Genomic DNA, 19,031 nt, shown 5'->3' on the forward strand with positions numbered 1-19,031 from the left:
ATCAGCATCATTGCTACAGAAAGAGCTGTATGACTCTTTGTTGTATGCTGTATGTTTTACCAGATATTAGGTTACAAACTCAGCCATGACATTATACATTGCTTACTTGTTGCCAAGTGATGGGACATGAAATATATCCCCACTGACGATCTTTGAGTCCCTCGTCCACCTTCCCACACATCTTTGGACCTCGGTGTAGCTGCTTGTTGTAGTAAGCTCAGTAAGGCACCTAACAAGGATCAGCTGACAAGGCACAATCTTATACATACAGTAAAGTACATTGCATCCTCATATTCAAAATACATGCAGTGTCAGTGCACATTCATCACGTTTCAGATGCTTCCAGAATTAACAATGCTCCCTCCCAGCATCACCCCCCACCCCCACCCCCCAGCCCTCCTCTGTAATGAGACCGCCTCTATGCAGGTGTTTCCTGTGGTATATTGATGCTGCAGGCCTGTACCTGAGGATGAAGGGCATATCATAACACTGGAAACAACATCGTAATCCCATGTGAGAGTGGAGGGCGGGGACGATGGAGAGCACATTTTTGTTTTGTTGTTGGCGCTACTGTTATGTTGTGTTTTCATTGTTAAGCTTTGTTAACTTTTAGAAACTTTAAAAATGACCAAAACTTTCCTTCTGTCTTCTTAACAGTTTGAATGCACTTTGAGCAACTTGCTTTAATAGCCAATACAGTTTTTATTTACATTTAGTGGACTGGATTTTTGCCAGAACAAATCCCCAAAGTGCCACATAATAGGAAAATCAACACTAAATGTAATGTGTTGAATCCAAATATGTATATTTACTGTAGAGTTGTGTTGTGAATATAATTTGGGTAACCGAGTCTCCTGAAAGTATTTATAGGTTGTATGAATATAATAGATGGAGTCATTCATGTGCAAAAATGTTGTTAACTGCCTGCTTGTATATCAATTAATGAAAGACCATTGGGAAAGTCGCTCAGTCCTACTGTAACTCTTTTGTTTCCAGGTCAGGGCAAACGTTCAAGAGGACGGGCACAGCACCTGTTGGCAAGGTGGCCCATCGTCGTAGCAACCACAGCCTCGTCCAGCCTATCAGAGTCAAGTCTCTCCGTCTTCTAAGAAACGGCAAGAACCCGCTGAACCAGACCCCTCCCCCCTCGTCTATCCTCCCCTCATCCCTCCGTTCCTCTGCCCTCCCACCATCTTCGTCAAGACCTCCATCATCCAGCACTCCTCAAAGTGGAGATCAGCAGGACACCCCCAGGGCAGCTCTCATCAAGTAAGAACCTCATGTGAATTTTATCATGTCAAACAGTTTGAAGAAGTAAGAGCTTTTTCACAGAGGATCAGAAGTACATGCTGCTCTGCGTCATCTTTACTGGTCTGAATGAGCCCAGAGTGAAACGGAGAAAACCCCATTCAGGCTGTCACAGGTTCAGAACAGTGCAGGTCTGGCATGAAACCCTCACCTGCTACTTGTTTGCATCACTCACTGTTGCATCCCCCATGATCCTCTTGTATTTTACTGACTAAGTATGAATACCAGGTGATTTTTTATCTGGTGTGTGTAAAAATAATTTTAACTAGTCGTGGGTTCCTCAAAAGTGGCGACAGAGGTGGATGTTTAGTGCTACACCCACCCAGCCCAAAGGGAGTAACATCAACAAATGAAATCAAATAAATGTCCCCCCACTGGGATTGAATTATTCATCCTACAATATATTTTCAGCTGAAGTGATTTTGACTCCATGCATCACATTAAGTAACTGTGCTGCATACTGATGTGTGCATAGAGTGCTCTGATTAATATAGCTAATACTTCTTCATCAATCAGAGCAGTGAAATAACAATTTTTGAGAGTAAAAGCACATGAAACAAATGTAGCTCAGCCCGTATCCCAGTGACTGTAATTTGACCCCGCCTGTGTTTGCTTTTACCATTCCACAGGCTGGCAGCTTAGCCAGACTAACTGTGTTATTGTCATCCTCATGAGTGGAGAGATCTGAGCTGAATAATCCCAACACTAATAGTTGACATGGGGAAGGAAGTGTTTGATTGCTAGAGGATGAACACTTTGATGTTGCATTTAGTTCTAACTGTTCAAAATCAGTTTTATTTGATAATATGAAAACATGTTGTTGAGTTACTAAATTGTCATAGTAGGTATAGTATAGTAGGAAGATGAGAGAACCTAAGTGGTAATTAATAAGATCAAACATACCAAATAAACCCCTTTATGACAGATGACGGATGTAGAAGAAAGCTGTGGTCAAGCTCAAAGTGAGTGATGTGGTAAGCAGAGCAAAACGTTGCATATCAAGTTTCACACTATCAAAGAGCAACTTGTAAGCCTGTGTTAATCTGGTCAGAGGCGCTGCTTGTAGGAGGTGTGCTTCTTTTGCTGACAGCAACAGCCACATCACACACTTTCTCACTGATCAATCCAAAAGCTCCCAGAGAATTTATTTTCCTTCCAGCTTTTGTAAAACAATGAAGTTCCAAGTGAGCTGATTGCGAATACTCACTCGTTTGCCCAGATTATTTGTTCCATCCCCATTGGACATCCCTCAAGACACTGCTAGTACTCCATCATTGTGTACTATGATGCACTGTAAGAGCTCTGCAAACATATCTCACACAGGGAAAATGGGTGTCATGACTTTATTTTGTGTCCAGGTTGGAGATCATGTCATTAAAAGCAAAAAAGTGAAATGACCAAATACATACCAGCAGTCCAGAATGATCCCAAGATACAGCATGTCCACCATGTTCTTGTTGGTGAGTTTCAGTGAGTGACTGCTGCTTCTGTGTGTCGATGTAAGCTGGTCATATGAGGACAAGGTCAACTTAGACATGTTAGAGATTTTTGTGTAAGTCGTTTGTTTTGCATGGAGAACTTTGACTTTTTAAACTGCCATGCCCAAGAGGGGAAACCTTTTACTTAGACAACAGACTGTGATAACGTTCCCTAAAAAGGCTGTTTCAGGTGCCCCCTGTGCCTCGGTTGACAGAGACATTGTTCCCTGGACTGAAACCCATCACCCTTTTGCCAGTGTGTATTAATAGGAAACACACAGTGTGTTGAAGTAGCACCACACATAACACAAACCATTCCTTATTCATTTGCTTAGTTGAAAAGCAACCTTGTAATCTGTCTTCACATTAATGCTGTTGGAACAAGGCTGATAAATAATTTACCACTGATATTTGTTGTCTAGCCATAATATTTTAACTCTGATGAATATTTCATGTTTGGTAATGTCATATTTTAACCACAAAAACTGCAGTGTGCCACCCACATGCACAGAACAACAGCCAGTTTCTGGGGTGATTATCAGAGTCATTGGTTGGTGTCATGTCTGGGTGAAAACACCAGTAGTAAGTGGCTCACACTGATGTGTTTATGGTCTTTCAAATGGGTAAATGAGATGAGTATGTGTGACTGACTGGGAGACAGACAGAGTGACCCATCCAGTTGTGTTTTCCCCTGCATTTCACAGCAGGGCAGGGTGGAGACACCACAGCACTAAAATAGACCTGTAGTTTCCTGTTCAGTAGGTTACGCACCTTCTGTACAATACAGTATGTCCCTCCCAAGAATTTCACAGGATCCACGTACTCTTGACTGTTGACATATCAACTTTCTTCTGTGTGTGAATATGTATGCTTTCTTGTTAGGGGAAGCACATTATAGTGAGTAGTGTGCATTTGTTCCCATTGTGTGTGGGAAACAAGGAAATACTACTGACAGACACAGGAAGATGAGCTAAGCTGTCCCATCTTCACTACAGTACTGATTATTACATTACAGACAGTATCTGCCTGCTGGAGGCCCCGACACACCCAGACTGAAATTACTTTTCCACTTTCTGTGGCTTCCCTCGTGCAGGAGGTGAGATCAGGGGACAGAATTGGAAAAAAGAAGGGGTGACCGAGATAAATTCGTTGTACTGTAAACCTGGGCAACTTACAGGAAAAATCTTCATGCCACACATCCTCCTCTCCATTAGCGACTTTAATTGTTGCTGTCAAGGACACAAAACAAAAACACACACAGATAAAAGCTGGACGCTATAATGGCTTTTTAATGATTCTATTTAGGTTTCATACTAAATGCAACACATTTGAGCAAGTGTCCTTGGGCAAGACACTGACCCCCAAATTGCTCCCAATGGTGAGGCCAGTGCCATTCATGGTAGCTCAGTGCCACTGGTGTGTGAATGGGAGGCAGATTAGAAAGGGCTTTGTATAAAAGCGGCAGATAAATGTAGCCATTTATTTTTTATAAGAATTGTAGTTATTTTTTACTATAACCAGTGACCATTCACTGTGCATGTCTGGACTAATATAAAAGCTGCTCAGTCGTAGAGCCTGTGCTCTGTCTGCTCTACTAAATGCAACTTCCCTTAAGTTTTACAGACCAAAGCAGAAAGAGAGACATAAGAGACGAGGAAAGAAAAGATGGCATACCAAAGGTCGATTTCAAAACCACAACATTTTTACACGCTCGTTTCTTTTCTCTGACTTTTAAATTGGCATTGAATTTAGTTTTAAGCAGCATAAACTGTCTGCTGAAGCCTCCTGCAGCTCAACCTACACCCTGAATTTATGGCTCTTTGTCCCCTTTTCTCTCTGTTCTGTCAGCCCTGCCAAACAGCCACACGTGCACATTATACAGCATTGTGATAAACAGGTTAGTAGGCAGTAGAACACACTTTCCAAGTGAGAATCACAGTGCTTATTATGACTGACGCAGTGCCAAGTAACTAGTTCAACCAGTATTCTAACAGTCATAGTGGCACACACACACACACACACACACACAGTCTTTTACACTTGAAGACACATTTGCGCTGTCATTACATAGATATTCTCTATTTTTGATATGATGTTCCATGTTGATTGTATTTTCTATATTATATGTTTGCAACTTGTAACTGTAGGCATTTGTGCATGGATTAACAGTGTATGTGTCCAAGATAATGTTACTGGCACAATTACAGAAAAAATGTCGCCAAAGTTTTTCCCACATTAGCGCAGCAGAACATATGTGACCCCTGCAGCCTGCCAGAAGTGTAACAACTCATACACTGGTGTGTGGGTGCATGTGTGCATGCGTGTGTGTGCTGGCTGCAGCTTGTCATCTGATCCTTTGGTGTTGTTGGCTGCATGTTCAGCAGTGTGGGAGCCACTCTCACGTCCCGTACTCACCTCTCATCTCACCTCCCTGGGGAAATGTTTGTGTACACATGTTTTTACATACATGTAGGTGCGTTTTCACGTCCATAATCATCCCGTATCACGGTAGCATTCCATACATTCAATGTGCCGTCGTATGTTTTGCTAGCCTGGTTGTTCATGTGCGCACATACACCTTTGAGTCGTGCATGTTAATGTGATGCAATAAAAATCGAGGTTGTGACCATATGCATGAAAAATTCTAAATCAGGCAAACTCAAGCACATGCATGGATGTACAACACACACACACACACTCTCTCCCTCTCTCTCTTTCTCTCTCTCTCACACACACACACACACACACAAGCACACCACCTCTGTCATTGTCAAGGGAATTGTTAAGATGCAGGTGTATTGGTGTTATGTAACAGTGTACTGAGGATACTGGACGGATGAGTGATCAAACACACACACACACACAGCTCATCCTATTTAAAGAAACAAAGGGACAGTGGAAGCCTTACTGCAGTGTTTTGGGCTTAGACCAGCCAGGTGACGCCTTCTGTCCCCTGACTACCACAAACAAATCAAGCATGGCTTCTGTTACATGTACAGTCATTAAACTTCAAACCCAATAATAAACCACTTTGCCATCACCACCTCTATTGTAGAGATTCAGAAAACACAACTCCAGTTGAACAACGTCTATCAGGGCAAGCAGAGCCTCCTAAAGCTTCCTAGATTAGATTACTGTGCATTTAAAATGATTTATGTAAAATTTCTACTTCCAAGGAAACTAGCTGGCAAACCTATTTGGTTTGGTTAGCCAACCAGCAAACAATCTATTCCCCGGCAGAACTCAAAAACATTGATTACTTATTGTTTCATTTATATGTAGTTTGAGCTTGCCTTTCAGCTGAAATGATCACGTGGCTCTTTATTATGAGAGCATAATATAAAAAAATGAATAAAGTTGATTTGGTCTGAGTGGAAAGGTTGTTTTTGTCCAGAAACAGGTGCTACTACTTTCTTCGTAGCATGTATTTATATCTTCTTGAAAGCAAGGTATAATTGCTTCCACCTCACTGGCAATTTAATTATACTAAAACACTGATACATGGTACACCCTTTTTTAAAATGTATTACGTAATGTGACAGGCACAGCCGATGTACCTTCAGAAAACGAGCTAATGTCTGGTCTCAACATGCTTGTTATTCCTGAGACAAGCACTAATCATGTCTTGCTCAGCTGTTGTGAAATGCTGCTGGTTTAATTGATGACTTCCCTATTTTGGTGTTTGGTTTATTTTTTCCAGATTTCAGTTAATATACATGTGTGTTCTCCACTTTGTGTTGAGAACCTGTTGACACATTACACCTCTCTAATCTTAATCATTCATGACATCACACCAGATTTTCCCAGCGATGCCTGGCTGTTATTGGGTGTGTGTGTGTGTGTGTGTGTGTTTAAGCTGACTTGTGAGCCCTTGTGAATGATAACATTCTTTTGGTCACACACGAGTGAAAAAAGCAAGACTCCCACTGATATCCCACACCGGGGTGATTGTCTGATCAAAGACTCAGCCTGAAGCCTCACAGAAACACACAGTCTACTTGTTTGAGACACATCGACCCTTAGCCACAAGAGAAATACAACAGCACCGTTGAATCAACTGTTAAAACTTATCTAATGCAGTTTGTAGTTTACAGTTACAGTTTAAACCTTAGTATTTTTACTGTAATTCAAACACGACCACTTGGGAGAAACCCTCATTATGCTTTTCACATAATTATAGTAAAACGTGTATGTGTGTAAACCGTGTTTAATGGGTTAAGTTTTGCACAGCGAGGGGGTCAGCCCCAAGGCAGAGGTACAGCTTAAGTGAATGGCAGCTTTGGCCCACGCCTTACTGTTTATCTAGAAAGGTGAACAAAAGCTAACAGGTATAAATGTAAAAGCAAGTGAACCATGAATGGACCGCACCTCGCTGTTTTTCTAAGCGCTGAATGGGAAAGGGTTCCCCCCGTGTCTGCAGTGAAGGGAAGTGATAAATTGAATAGATTGAGAATAAATTGCTCTGCAAGGTACGCTCATTGTTTTCCTTCCAGTGTAACAAAGGAAACTGTCACTCCTAATAGAAAAATGGAAAAAGTTTCGATTTTGAGATCTCCCCAAGCTACATAACATAAATTGTTGCCTATTTACAATCTTAATGAAAAGCATGTTTTGAATGCAAGTCATTGCAGTGAATGGAAAAGGTCAAAGTTAATGAGTGTTGGGGGGAAAAGGCATTCAAGGTTAAAAGAATAAAGAGAACAGAGCCTGGATAAAATGTGATCCAACTCCTCTTTGAGAAGGGAATTAAGATGCTTTGTGTGTAGATATTCATTCAGGATTCAAGAATTGATTTGTCACATACTCATATTTCTCAGTATGTGCAGTGAATTGAAAGTACTCTAGAGAACTTGCTGAAAGGTCAGCATGCAGTGGTTATAATGATTACAATAGAGTCCACCTAGCATCTTTGATTACATGTCTTAGCCTGTAGGACGCCTTGTTTTCCTTCACATCTCTGACAGCTAGTCCTGAATCGTAAGCAGCAGCACGGCCACCCAGGGGAGGCAGGCTGTACGGCATGACATCATCAGATTTGTTCTTGACTTTGTGATTGGATATTATAAAACTTGCTTGACGACTCACAGAAAAAAATATGGATATCCGTGCATATCCATGGACCCCAGTCAGGTACAGCTGCTGGACAATAAACACAAGCAAAGGAAATTTGCATGTTTTTGAATTTTTACTAAAGCAACATTGTGACCTCGAAGATCTTTGCCCAAAAAACTGATAGGGTTGTTATTTTGCATCATATGATCTCCTACTTGCAGACAGACTGTGTTTACAGTGCCTGTTGTTCACATGGATGCTTGACAGCTTCTCCTTTTCCTTTCTGGTCACTTAACAAACTGACCAGAAAGACTGACACTTAACAAACTTGTTAAACTGTCATCATATGATATGTTATGGAACTTAGGTCCTGACCAAGTTCTGTTTGTTGGCCGTGGGCCATGGGATACAGTCAAAAGCTCTAGAAGAAACTAATAAGTGAACCTAGCAGATATTCTTGTGAGCACTTCCCATCTAGCTCCATCATCAGATCAAATTTTTGATTTGTCCAACATTTTGTTTTATGATCAAATACCTAGAAAACTAAAGACAGTCCTATCAGCTGCAGCTGTTTAACATGGTTAATATACCCATGACAAGGCACTGTTTTAGAACTGTCATTGTGAGCATGTTAGCATGGCTTGTTAATATTTAGTTAGCAGCATGGCAGCAAGATTCAGGAACATAAAACTTAACAGAAGAAGAAGATGGCAGGGTGTACTTTTACGCGCTGAAAGACGTCTCTTGTAATTTTCAGGAAAAGGTTGGGCGAGGAGCTGTCTTTGTCTTTACCAGTGTTCTTATGATGTATTAGATCTATGTATAGATGACTTGCGAAAGCCCTGGCAAGGCAGCTGTAAACGAGTTGTGGATTCAAATACATCATCAGTGAAGTCTTGTGATTGGTTCGCTTGCGCCACGTGAAAGCATCTTTCATCAGACGGACGTAATCCTTTAAGTGCCTGTCCCTACAATGCTCCTGCTTTCATTCACAGCACAGCTGTACCGCCATCTTCCTTGAAATGGTACTTGGTTCATGAATACTGATCATTGCGACCGGTCACACGTGAACCCCATGTAGGAGATGTTTTTCAGATGTCATTTCAGGGATGCAGGTCTGCCCCTCAGACCTGGAGTTTATGCAGTCAAGGAAGAGGGAAAAGACCGAAGTGAATGCTTGTAATGCCCCCATCTCCTTATGTTTATGTAAGACTCTGACATTAGACTGCCCCGAGGCTCCAACTGTGGCAGCAGTGGGAAAGATGGAAAAGAACTTACTCGTAATGTCTGTATCTTTTTACAAACATGATGAATAAGGTTTGGTCTACAGGCATAAAGGTGTAATGTTGGAAGTGTAGTAAAGGTAGAACTGACGTACCATCACGTGGATCCTGTTAAGGGAACAGCTCCTACATATGCATCCAGTCTATATACATCTACTATGTGGTCACCCTGATTTATATTTCACTTGCTATGAATGAACTGTCATGCTGAAAGTCTTTAGGAAACTCCTAGCACTTCATACAGCCCGTATTTAAGATTGTATCTGATATCTGCAGTGTCTCACTGTGATCACCTACTGGGGACAGGATGGGGGGGACGGGGCTGGGGCTGTAAAGGTTGGTGGTGAATCATCAAGTCTGTTGTCTCTATTTGTGAAGGGCAGAGCTCATCACTGAGTTGTCAAGAGAACATATCCAGGGTAAATAAAAAGAGACAGGCCAGGTAGGAGAGCACTTGGAGAACATCAAAAAGATGCAGCGTCACTGGGACCTGTTTGCCTATCGAGTAACCCCCCCCTCACAGAGGATGTTTGGGTTCAGCCCTCACCTCGGCTCGTTTTCTCTTCAGTCGTTTGTTGTGACACTTCTCGCAGTAGCTGAGGTGAAGTTAGCCTCTGCTTTCATATTCACATTTTCTGCAGCCATCTACAGTAAATTCATGGTACATTCACATATACAGTATGGCTTGTGCAGTATATTAAAAATAAGATTCATTGTGAAGTTTCATTTCACAAGTAAAATGTGTGCATTGCCATTTGTAGTGAAGTATTAGGACAGCATGTTGGCTCCATTAGATTTCCTCTGAAAATATAACAAATGGTGCTGAAATGATTTTCATGGTTTATTGATTAGCTGATTGACAGAAAATTAATCGGGAGCAATTTTGATAATTGATTTATTGTTTAAAACTGCCGAACATGTGGCACCAACTGAGACAAATGTGAAACACAAGCAGTGTGACTCTACGGTCAGTTTTAGTCATCAGTTCAAAATTTTAATTTGTCCCACATTTTGGTTTATGTCCACATGCATCCGCCTCAGCTTTGTATGTAGTTTAGCAGATGTTAGCAGGCTAACACGCTACACTAAGATTGTGAACATAGCCTGCTAAACAGCACTATGTTACTTTTAGCCAAGTGTGAATATCTTATTGTTTTGGATTGTTCAGACAGAACATGCACTTTTTGACTTGTTATGGTTAGTTGTCACTATTTTTGGCAATTTTAGAGACTTAACAATTACTCTAGTAGCACAACCTAGAAAGAAAAATCAGCTGATTAATCAATACTTAAAATAATCATTAGTTGCAGTCTTACCAGTGTGGCACGTACAGGCTTACAGTGGAAAGCACCGTGTTGCAGCCACACAGTGCTTCTCCGAGGTGAACTGGCCACCAGTTTCAGGTGTCACTGATGCATCTCTGTGCTAAGAACTCAGTTAGGGCCGAAAGAGCTGAGTAACTGAGCCCAGTTGGTGTGACTTGCTGAGTCACCACAAAGGAAATGGTTTTACTGGTGCGGCACATTATGGCTGCCTGCGTGTCTCTCTCCGGTTTCCTTCTTCTCCTTACAGTGTAATTGAATTTAAATTATGCATGCTGTGTGCCTGCGGAGCAGCGAGGTAATAATCAGTGTCTTTGTTCAGGTGTGTGTGTGTGTGTGTGTGTGTGTGTGTGTGTGTGTGTGTGTGTGTGTGTGTGTGTGCACTGGCCACACCTAACTATACGCTCATATGCATATACAGTATTCTTTGTGTGTGTAACGGTTTACGTTTATATGCCTGTGTGTTTGTGTGTTTGTGTGTCTCACAAAGTGTCTAAGAAACCAAAGCAACCTAAGTTCAGTTCAGCTGACTGATGTTACCTGGCTAACACTTTCCCATTACTGTACGAGGCACACAATAGACTTTACGTGTGTGTGTGTCTGTGTGTCTGTGCGTCTGTGCGTCTGTGCATCTGTGTCTGTGTCTGTGTGTCTGTGTGTCTGTGCGTCTGTGCATCTGTGTCTGTGTCTGTGTCTGTGTGTCTGTGTGTCTGTGCGTCTGTGCGTCTGCGTGCACGTGCATGACACAGAACTCTGTTCACCTGACTATGTTACTCCATCTTTGTCCACTGCAGCGTGGCCCCAACTTCACACTCTGTGTAAATTGTTTAGCAGTTCTGTGGTTCCTTAAGGCTGGAAACTATATTAACTCAGTAATTTTCTTTGAAAAGGGAGCAAACTTTAATGAGCTATACATCAGTGACGAACGTCGGGCCAGTTGGGCTCATAAGACTCAGTCTGTCAGGCCTCAACATGTCAAGAGAGCTCATCATGGCTGCTTTTAGTTCACCATCCCCAGATAGACATGAATGATATCCTCATTGTTTTCTTAAGGTCTCAGGTTTGTGGGATGTTTTTAACAGATGCACAGCAGACACGACCTGTGACTCTGACCTCAGCAGTTTTAAAGCTGAACCATATCTCTGGTGTAGGATTGTTATCAGATGTTGTCGCAGCCCAGAGACTAATCAGTGAACAATATCTTCTGTGAACAAGTGCTTCTCTTAATCTTTTGCACGTCGTCTCTCTTCTCTTCCTCCAGCAGCCAGTTTTGGTGTTGGGTTTGTGTTCTGTTGGCATGCGTCACTCATCATACTTAACACACATACATTACTCTCCTGAATAACACTGTATTTTATCTCAGCTTAAGTTTACAGCAAATCTAAGTTGTTTGCAACTTTTTCGTCGGTGGTTCCCTTTTGTCACTGATTCTGGGTAAGTTCATGACAAACAGGGGCCTCATCCACGATCTGAACCCAGGACATCAGCTGCCCAAAGCAAGTACGATACCCTTTTCACTCAAAACCACATGTGAACCTGTTATTGTCACTAGAAAAAGCCAGGAGATCACCAAAGTCGGTAGGCTTCATCCTCTGTGGTATATGAACGTCTGTACATATATTTAACAAATCCATCTAGTAGATATTGAGATCATTTAAGTGAAAAGCTTGACCTGCTCATGGTGCTACAGGAAAAGTCACCAGGGTTCATCCTCTCTGGCCACCATCTGTACCCTAGGATAGTAGGATTCATCCTCTAGCCCAGACCCATCCAGTAGTTGTAAAGATGTACAATAGATACTCATCTCAGACCAAAGTGGTGGACAGACCGACCTACCCGCTGACTGACCAAATAAACCATCTCTAGAGCAGTTAGCGTGGCTAAAAACAGCAAGCACATAGATAGGATGGATAGTAGCAGCGCTCAACTCCCTCTAAAATCACAAATCGTCACTTTTTTGTTTTACAGTTTTGTATACAGACTAAAAACACAAACTATTGGTGAGCTTTAGAGGATGCTGGTAGGCAGATTTTTGAACTTTGAACAGACTGACTGTTTCTCTCCGCTTCCATTCTTTATGCTAAGCTAAGCTAACTGTCGCTCAGCTCCGTGCTTAGCATACGAGCATGAGAGTGGTGTCAATCTTCTCATGCGTGCAACACTGTCAGATTACAACCAGTTTTGTTTTTCAGTTAAGTGCCCTTTTCATGCATTAGTAGGACGTAACGTGAGCGCGGCGGATGAGATAGCAGGAATGGAGGGGCTGCGAGGAGGAATGGTTATAGCTCTCACAAGTCTAGGTTTCCCACCTCAACTGGAGGAAACTGCACCGGCATCACGCCAACATGTGCTCGCATCTGAGTACAAACACTGAACAGATCATTACCCATGCAAGTCCTGCTCCTGTGATTGAGTGAGAGCATCTCGGTGTGGCGGTGACAAAGGTGTCTTTTGTTTGCTCTTATTTAGCAGTGCCTGTGTGTGCGTGGCAGGAGGTGTATTATTCTCCAGCTGCTCTGTGTCGGCCTTTAGTTTGAACCATATGTTGTCATGCTTAAGTGCCATTCCGAATCCTCAGATAATGACCATTATGTTACCTTAGTTTCCTCACAGACTTTCTTTGGGTGTAAATGTGATTATTGAAGTTCTTTTTAAAGCTTTGGACTGAATCGTGTGGGACCCACCTCACTGGTCGCTCCATAGGCTTGCACTGCTCACTGACAATGTCAAGGAGCACCATTACCATAGTGTCAGTTCTTCCGTTGAATTACCTCCATAGACTCGTATAGGAGGAGGGCCAGACTGAGGGCTGGCCACAGAGAATGGCTGTTTACCGTCATGTCGGGTCTGTCTCCAACCACATGCAGCTAAAGCCACCGTAGCTAACCTGCTCAGGGTAATCGCCGCACGCTCGCAGCGACTCAAGCACACAATGGAAATCAGGCCAAACAACACTGACTCAGTCAAGCACACACGCAAGATGGAACACACTCGTATCTGTCTTTGAGGCACATGTGCTCCCTCACACACCCTCACACCACAGTCAGACATTTTAATCCAAGCAACAGAAGTGGCGTCAAGGCAGGCTGGGCCATAAGTGGCTGACGGAGCAGAGTAAAGCACCTCTGACAATAAAGATAAGGTCACATGCCAAAAAAGAAGCCGTCACGTGGTGAAATTACCCGATTCTTAGGTCTGCAAGCACATGCTCACTGGCTTCATGAATAGAGCTTTTACGTAATAGTTCAGGGCTTTCCGCCCTAGAAGCACATGGGCAGTTCAGTGTGTTTGTGTGAAAAATTTAAAGTCCCATTGGAAGAGAAACAGACACATGGAGGCAAGAGGAAGAGAAGAGCAGGTGGCGTCTGAAATATTTCAGAGCTTTCACCTGTTTTAGCCCAAACTCTGTGTGTGTGTGTGTGTGTGTGTGTGTGTGTGTGTGTGTGTGTGTGTGTGTGTGTGTGTGTGTGTGTGTGTGTGTGTGTGTGTGTGTGTGTGTGTGTGTGTGTGTGTGTGTGTGTGTGCGCGCCTTCTTTCAGGATGTTTGTCTGTGATTCCACATCGCTGTTTCGGCTAAACAACAGGGTGTGTTCACAAATGTTTGTGGTTTTTTGCGACTTCCAAGCATTTTACCAAGTTAGTTGGTTTTGGCAAAATGTCACTGGAGCTCCTGAGAATGTGAGTCTTGGTCCAGAGCGAGGAAATAATCTGACACACATACAGGAAGCCAGAACCACTAACGCGGTGAACCCAGGGACATTTACAGTGGTTTTAAAATGACTTTGCACAAAGCAGCATTCCTTCCTGGTTTGTAAGAACGCAGTGTGTGATGTGTAGAGATGTAGTGATAACGTTCCACAGTCAGGTAATATCAGCACCTTCTTTATTTGACCGTTTAATCACAAGATATCTGCCCCTTTACTCAGATAGTGAATCCAGATTCTTAACAAACTAAGAACCTGAATAAGTTGGACTTTTTTTTGTTTAAATGTTCTGTTTGTTGAAAACGAACCTTGAAGCTGAAGAGTCACAATAGATCAAATCTAAACTAGAGCGTATTTCCCTGTTTCTTCCCTGTAGTTGTTGATCTGTTTGCGCTCGCCCTGTCTGTCTCTTCCAGAGAGTTGTCTTCCAGACATCAGACCAGCGTCCCGTTCAGGAACGCCAGAGAGTCCAAGCTCATCTGACACCGGAGAAAAGGAGAGCGACATGATGCGACAACTGATGAAATTCACTAAATATTTACATGAAACCACACTAGTTAATTCAAGTGTTCATGTAACTAACTCAGTCACACTGACAGTGCACAGGACCTCTGAGCAGGGTCCATACCAGCATGACTGCAGATCGTCTGAACGTCTGTTGTCTAGAGCTGTGAAACCAGATTTCTACCTGAGTCTTAGCCCAGTGAACAGTGTCCTCATACTTATGTTGGGAATATCTCTTATGAGTGTGTGCATGCATGCATGTAGCTCAGATCTATTTTGATACTACTTTACACTGCACTGGAGCTCTTTATTTTTCCCAGTTGACCCATGAATGCTTAAAATGACTGTTTTTATTGTCTTACATTGTTGGCACTAATAAAATATTGATATTCTTTTTAATTGTGACTTGTTATTTATTTAAGAGGATGTCTGTCCTGGGCTGCAGGGCTGCTGGGAGTGTGTGTGTGTGTGTGTGTGTGTGTGTGTGTGTGTGTGTGTGTGTGTGTGTGTGTGTGTGTGTGTGTGTGTGTGTGTGTGTGTGTGTGTGTGTGTGTGTGTGTGTGTGTGTGTGTGTGTGTGTGTGTGTGTGTGTGTGTGTGTGTGTGTCTGTCAGTCTGTCTGTCTGTGCGTGACTCTGCTCATGAGTCAGTTTTTTCATCAGGCTTCAAAAACCACAATCAATCTTGAGTTGAGGATTGGAATTTAATAACAGATCTGTCACAGTGAGGAAGTTGTCGGTTCACACAGTCTCTTGGATTTTGTTTATTACGTTTTAATTGAGGAAAATGAAATGAAAATGTTTTTGCAATTAAAATTCAAATATCACTTGTGTGTTTGTCTTCTCTACGTCTTTGGTTCCAATGCTGACGGTCAAGGACAAGCGTGCTCTTCCGAACATGTCCATACTGCATGTCCTCTACAGGAGGCAAGGACAGGAGTACCTGGATGATGATGTATCACTGTTAAGTGGAGAGTTGAGTTTCCAGTCTGTGACTCTGATGGACACTGTGGTCCACAACATTCCTGCCCTGATCTAAAGGAGTCCATATTGTCAAGTCCATCGCCGGTCACCACTTTCTGAGACTGGTTTGGTATTAAAAGTTCCAATCCAAACATTGTGATTTGAACATCCAACGTCATCGGCTGAGGAAGATCATACGACGATCAAAAGCTCCAGGACAATGTGTGGGTTATATATTGCTTGGCCAGGTGCAGTGACTTACTGGAGTCTTGTCACCGTGAGGTTGCCAGGACGTCCAAGTGTCTCCCTGTTCATTATCACCGTGCAGTGTCATGACAGCAGAGCTCGTCTCAGTGCCACTGTTAATCTGTCATACCAAGAGACGACGCAGAGTCCACTGGATTGGCAGTGGATGGATGAAGGATGTGGGCTGAAACAAGCACCCGCTGATACTTGGCCCTGTGCTGCTAAAGGGTGATGATAGAAAAAGGCAGTGAACAGATTATGGGGAACGTTTTGGTCTCTTTCTCCCTCTTCCCACAGGTTTCTTCTTCCTGTAATTAACAATATATACTATTCCTCTCCTGTCTCTCCTTTTCCACTGTGAGGTATTCTGGTAGTGACCTATTAAAAGCTGTGGAATGTACACAGAGCGGACCCTCTGACCTTGTAATGGTTTGACCCGGTAGTTCAGGATCAAAGACAACCTGCACAACCTGCCCAGAAAGGCGGGGGTGGACAGAGGGGTCACATACCTCTGTTCACTTGGCCTGCACAGTTTCAGCACGTCACATTGTGAAATCAGCACTCGTGTACGAGAAACATTAAGCCTCAACCGGCTTGCTTACAGATTGTGGTGTTTTACTGCCCTGCTAAGTGCAGCCTTTGTAATTACCTTTACAGGAAATCAAATGTGTTTGGATGTGACGTTCACTGTGAAACAAACCAGTCAAACATTAACATGTAGAAGTCCCAAAAAGTAATGTTATTCTGCTCTGAGGATTTGTATTTATTTTAGCAGGTCTTAACACTACACAAGCACACCAGACTCTGAATGATTAACAAAAAGATATTTCCAGTGTCGTACATGATGTTTATTTTCCAGGAGAACTTGTCGTCATGAGAAATGTTTTGCCCTCTTAATGTTTCACCAGAGGAATCCAGGAAATTACTATTTGGGACGTTGTGGGAGCGGAGGGATATAAAGCATGTAGCATATTATTACCTCTAACGTGGAGGTTTAGCTTTTGTTCCTGTTCATGTCCAGTTGTTTCTATGTTTGTCTCGAGGTCTAAAAAGGTATTTAATGGATTTCAGTGAATGTTTGTGGAAAAGTTACCAAAATACTCATCTTCATCTAATCTTTACAGTATGTGACGCAGAACATATTTGAGGGGAGGAGATTTGTTTTCTGATATTCCATTATTTTGATTCTTTCCTTACAACCACTTGCCATGTGCCTATAGACACGCTTACTTGTTATGAATTGTTATAATTCCTAATCTCATTATGAAGTTCCACTAATGTTCAATGACACATGAACCCATCGTTAAATTTAAGGAGCGGTCGTGTTAGTGGACCAGAGTCTGGTCTTATTTTGCATCATTAATCCTCATAGAAACGTTCCAGGCCCTCACATTGCCGTGATTTACTGTAGGTGTTCTCCAAATACGGCTATTGCCCGTTACTATGTGTACAATGAGCCAATCTGGATTAAAAATGTAAAAGAGAAACATTAAATTAGACACTTTGTGAGGAGAGGACTGGTGAACGTGGTGGTTTGTGGAGTGCATGGAGACAAAAACGTATTTGAGTGATAGAAGCAGCTGAGCACCTAATTGTTAAATGAAATCACGGCTAAATACAATAGTAAAATAATACTATAATAAAATCTCCTTAATAGTTACATTTATAACGGAAAGATTTTTGCTAAATTTCTAATTGAATTTATCAAATTTCCCAGTAAGTATTTTAAGTTCACTGAAGTGCAAAATCTTTGGATCAAAACAGTCAAGTTAATGTCAATGGTGGCATTCAAACACTAAAATCCTGTGTCCTGACAGGTTATGTTCAGACCAAGAAAGATGGTTGTGTTAAAATTTGATCAGTACGGCGTTAAGTTTCATTATTAGCTGTTTAGAAAATATTTACAGCCTTTTTCTGCTTCCACATGTGTGTTTTCTAGTTTGCACTGTGGACATTATATTCACACAACATCCTAACATGAACTTCCAGCCCCTCTGCACTGTTCACATGATTATTTACAGCATCATGAGCTACCACTGTTAATCTGTACATGCAGAATATGCCATATGTGCTGCATCAGAGAAAAAGAGAGACGGCAACGTAGGAACGTGCAAATGGGAGAAAGTGAACAACTGTTTCAAATGAGAGTTAAGGAAAATTTATGTGACGGGAATTCAACGAGCGTTTGAAATCCATAGCTGGGTATGAAGCGGAGGTTAATGATTGCCTCCTGTTTCCCAACATCCTCCCTGTTGAGCTAATCTACAATCACATTCTTTCATTCAAGGGGAAAGAGGAGGAGGGTTCCTCTGAAGCTGATATCCCTGCACCATGACGGATGAACGCTATTGTGGTCTAACCTGGGAGTTTTAGTCCAGGCAAGAACTGCAGCTGTATAATGACTTCAAATATGTATGGATAATTAGTTCAAGTGGTGGCATGACACCACAGAAATGAGGTTGTGTGTATGGATAATTGTCACTTTGTTCAGATTCGAAGCATGTAAACATCATCAACTGGCTCACAATAACCGAGTCATGTGCACTGTTAAGATGCTTTATCTATATGAAACAGGCCATGTTGGACCAAATTATTGATTCAATGTAAGTGCTGTTTCTACTCTCTGTTCTGGAATGGGTCACTAGTTAGTATTTGTGCCTCCTTCATTAAGTTTTTGTGTAAAGTCCTAGTTTTTAGTTACACTTGGTAGTTTCAACCTAGTTGGTTACTAATTTGGGTTTCACCGTTAAGAATTACAACAGCTACAGTCAATATTTTATCATAACAATGCGATTAATAACTAGATGAAAACAATGTGACAATGTGAAAATGGCATGTAGACATAGTTGGAGGCCAGCTGGTGAACGTAGAGAGCCAATTAGTAGCTAAAGGGCCAGGTATATCCCCTCAGGAATTGGTGGAGACCAAAACAGAGCTAAGAGAGAGTGACTATTACTTAAACTCACCACATGGCCAGAAACACAACTCTAAATGAACAAACAAACTCTAAATGAATGCTAATGTTGCTCCCCGAAGAATGTGGAGCAATTTATTAAAGGATAACTGTTGTATTTCTAAACCTGGGTCCTATGTTTACATAATTTTGGTCCAGTGATCCAGTAGCTAACAACTCCAGTGTTCTGCAAGGTAGAAATGGATGCTTTGAATCAGGC

The 19,031-nt window shown here is 42.1% G+C and overlaps 1 protein-coding gene across 2 annotated transcripts in view; it reads left to right on the plus strand.

Moving 5' to 3' along the window:
* The window catches only part of LOC139201068 (carabin), a 58,604-nt gene extending 43,588 nt beyond the window's left edge, over nt 1-15,016 (plus strand). The window contains exons 14-15 of one of the 2 annotated variants that reach the window (XM_070830286.1): nt 997-1,269; nt 14,564-15,016. In XM_070830286.1, the coding sequence (XP_070686387.1) occupies nt 997-1,269; nt 14,564-14,630 (340 nt within the window). In that variant the 3' untranslated portion in view covers nt 14,631-15,016. Of the gene's footprint in view, nt 1-996; nt 1,270-14,563 lie in introns of those variants that run through there. The other variant, XM_070830287.1, reaches the window with a different exon arrangement.
* The last annotated feature ends 4,015 nt before the right edge of the window (nt 15,017-19,031 follow it).

Source organism: Pempheris klunzingeri, chromosome 5, assembly GCF_042242105.1.
Source record: "Pempheris klunzingeri isolate RE-2024b chromosome 5, fPemKlu1.hap1, whole genome shotgun sequence".
Classification (NCBI taxonomy): domain Eukaryota; kingdom Metazoa; phylum Chordata; class Actinopteri; order Acropomatiformes; family Pempheridae; genus Pempheris; species Pempheris klunzingeri.